Source organism: Vespa crabro, chromosome 14, assembly GCF_910589235.1.
Source record: "Vespa crabro chromosome 14, iyVesCrab1.2, whole genome shotgun sequence".
Classification (NCBI taxonomy): Eukaryota; Metazoa; Arthropoda; class Insecta; order Hymenoptera; family Vespidae; genus Vespa; species Vespa crabro.
In genome coordinates, this window is record NC_060968.1 from 3,834,143 (window position 1) to 3,836,642 (window position 2,500).

General features: G+C 35.1%; 1 protein-coding gene across 6 annotated transcripts in view; it reads left to right on the top strand.

Annotated features, from left to right (window-relative positions):
- The window catches only part of LOC124429127 (optomotor-blind protein), a 128,248-nt gene that overhangs the window by 124,761 nt on the left and 987 nt on the right, over positions 1 to 2,500 (top strand). For 5 of the 6 annotated variants that reach the window (XM_046973992.1, XM_046973990.1, XM_046973994.1 and 2 more), the window contains one exon: positions 2,192 to 2,500. This exon is cut by the window's right edge and continues 987 nt beyond it. In XM_046973992.1, coding sequence (XP_046829948.1) covers positions 2,192 to 2,500 — 309 coding nt within the window. The remainder of the gene's footprint in view (positions 1 to 2,191) is intronic. The other variant, XM_046973991.1, reaches the window with a different exon arrangement.

Consider the following 2,500-nt stretch of genomic DNA (forward strand, 5'->3'; position numbering starts at 1 on the left):
ATCCAATGATATTGATATACATACTGTGTTACTCAAATATTTTCTTTTTATTATTAATTTTATTCAATATCTCAAAATTGATTTATCAATTAATAAATTATATTGAAACGAGATGAATTTAATGAGACGATTAAAAATATTGTATTAATGGTACCTTTGTATTTTACAAATTTTCAATAGACGTTCGTAACACTTTATATGGACCAACCTATATATATATATATATATATATATATATGTATGTACATTAGAAAGAGATAAATAGATTGATAGAGAAAGATAGATAGAGAAACATAGATAGATAGATAGATAGATAGATAGATAGAGAGAGAGAGAGAGAGAGAGAGAAAGAGAAAGAAAGAGAGAGAGAGACAGTAGGTTTAGAAAATACTATCTATGCATTTACACATGCGCGTAACGTACTGGTTTCACGTTCCTCGTTCGAAGAATTTTCTTTTCTAAGCCACGAAGTGAGTTAGGCATCCTCTTACAGCACACCGGCCGATCGAACCTTCGACTTTTACTACTCACCGTCTTTTTAAATCGTTTCTCTCTATCTTACATACATACACACACACACACACACACACACACAGACGCATACACACTGTCTCGTAATATACGTTTCCGTATACAAAGTTATTTTCTATGAGCATAGCAATGATTTTGTTTTCTAATCGGTATCAATCTGAGACATATTAATATGTTTCTTTCAGCAAAATTTATTCTTAATTATCTCTTTCTCTCTCTCTCTCTCTTTTATGCGTTCAGAATCGTTTAAAATGAATGATAATTTAAAAAAAAAAAAGTATATTAATAGAGCGATGTAAAACTACAAAAAATGTTCTAATCGAGGATACTTTGTTTATAAAGGAGATTAATAGAATGATTAGACACTTATAATTTACTTTCTTCGTTAAAAATGTCTAGGAATGAGTAAGTGCGTAAGAAAAAAAAAAAAAAAAAGAAAAAAGAAAAGATAATGCTATTACAATAGGTAATGGATAAATATAAAAGGAAAAAGGTGTTCGAATAATCAGACATTCCTTTTCTTTATCTTTCTTTTTTCCTTTCATCTTTTCCGTTCTTCCGTCAATGGAATAATACTGCTTAAAAAAAAAAGAAAAATATATATATATATATATATATATATATATATATATATATATTTAAAGTGAACGTAGCTAGAAACATAGCGTTATTGTTTATAAAAAAAAAAAAATCTGATCGCTGTATCTAACTTAAAAAAAAAAAAAATACACACACACACATATATATATGTATAAAATGCATTAAGATTATTATCGTGATTAGGACGAGGACGAGGACGATCTTTTACACTTGGAAAAGGCGTCGAAGGTGTAATTAAGATAATTAATTTAATAGCACAAGAACGTACGGGCACCTTCAAGCGATATGCTTACCCGCTCGCATAAATCTCATATCGTAGAGTATTAACAGAGAACAGCAATAGCAACAACAACGGGCAAGTAAGCAAGCAAGCAACCGAGCAAGCGCGAAAGCAAGCAATGTACTTACGTTAGAGAGACAACCTTTGTAATGGTGCTAAATGTTATACGTATATATGCGAAAGAGAGAAAGAGAAAGAGATTGAATGAATTATCGTCGTCTACTCGTCGGGATCTTTTGATTTCATGCGATGACGCTCTTTGCGTCGTCGCGGCTTCGCGATCGCATGGAATTTCTCGGCCGAGGTCGACGAAACCAATAGATAATACCTTCCGATCCGTTTGAAAATCCGTGTCAAGTCGATCTATCTTTTTTTTCCCCTCCCCCACCTCCCCTTCCATCCCTTCCCAACTCCATCTATGCCCACCTCTATCCCCTACCCCCCTCCCACACTGGTATTTACTCTATCTACTGGTAATTACGACGGATGAATTAACGAAGTTAATCAATTATTTTTATCGGACAACTACGAACTAAATTACCTATATTTTATCTATATTTTAAATAGGGAAAGAAAAAGGGAATGATAGGAGATTCTGAAAGAAGAAAAACTAGAGAAATATATCTCGTTGAGAAAAATAGACTTGTTGTTTAGAAAAGGAAGAAGAAAAGAGAAAAGAAAAGAAAAGGAAAAAGAAATCCAATGAATACATTAAGAATTGATGATAATGAAGGAATGTATAAACTATAAAAGATTGCTAACTCCGTCTATTTGTTGCAGAAGGCAGGCGCTGTTGACGGTATCGGGAGGCGGTTCTCGTTTGACGTCGGGTGGTCCAGCATCGCCTGATAAAAGACGATCGTCGAATTCGGCGAACGATATGTTGGACGACGAGGATAAATTATTGGACGTTGTCGGACCAGAAACCCCACATCCGGCCCATCATCATCGTGAACGAGAACAATCACGGGAAAGGGACGATAGGACAAGCGAGAGAGGAGAGGGTAGCGAATCGTCGGGTTCGGAGAGCGGAGGTGTGTCGGGAGGTGCGGCAGGATCTGAGGGGCCACGTCCAGACGTATCGGTTGG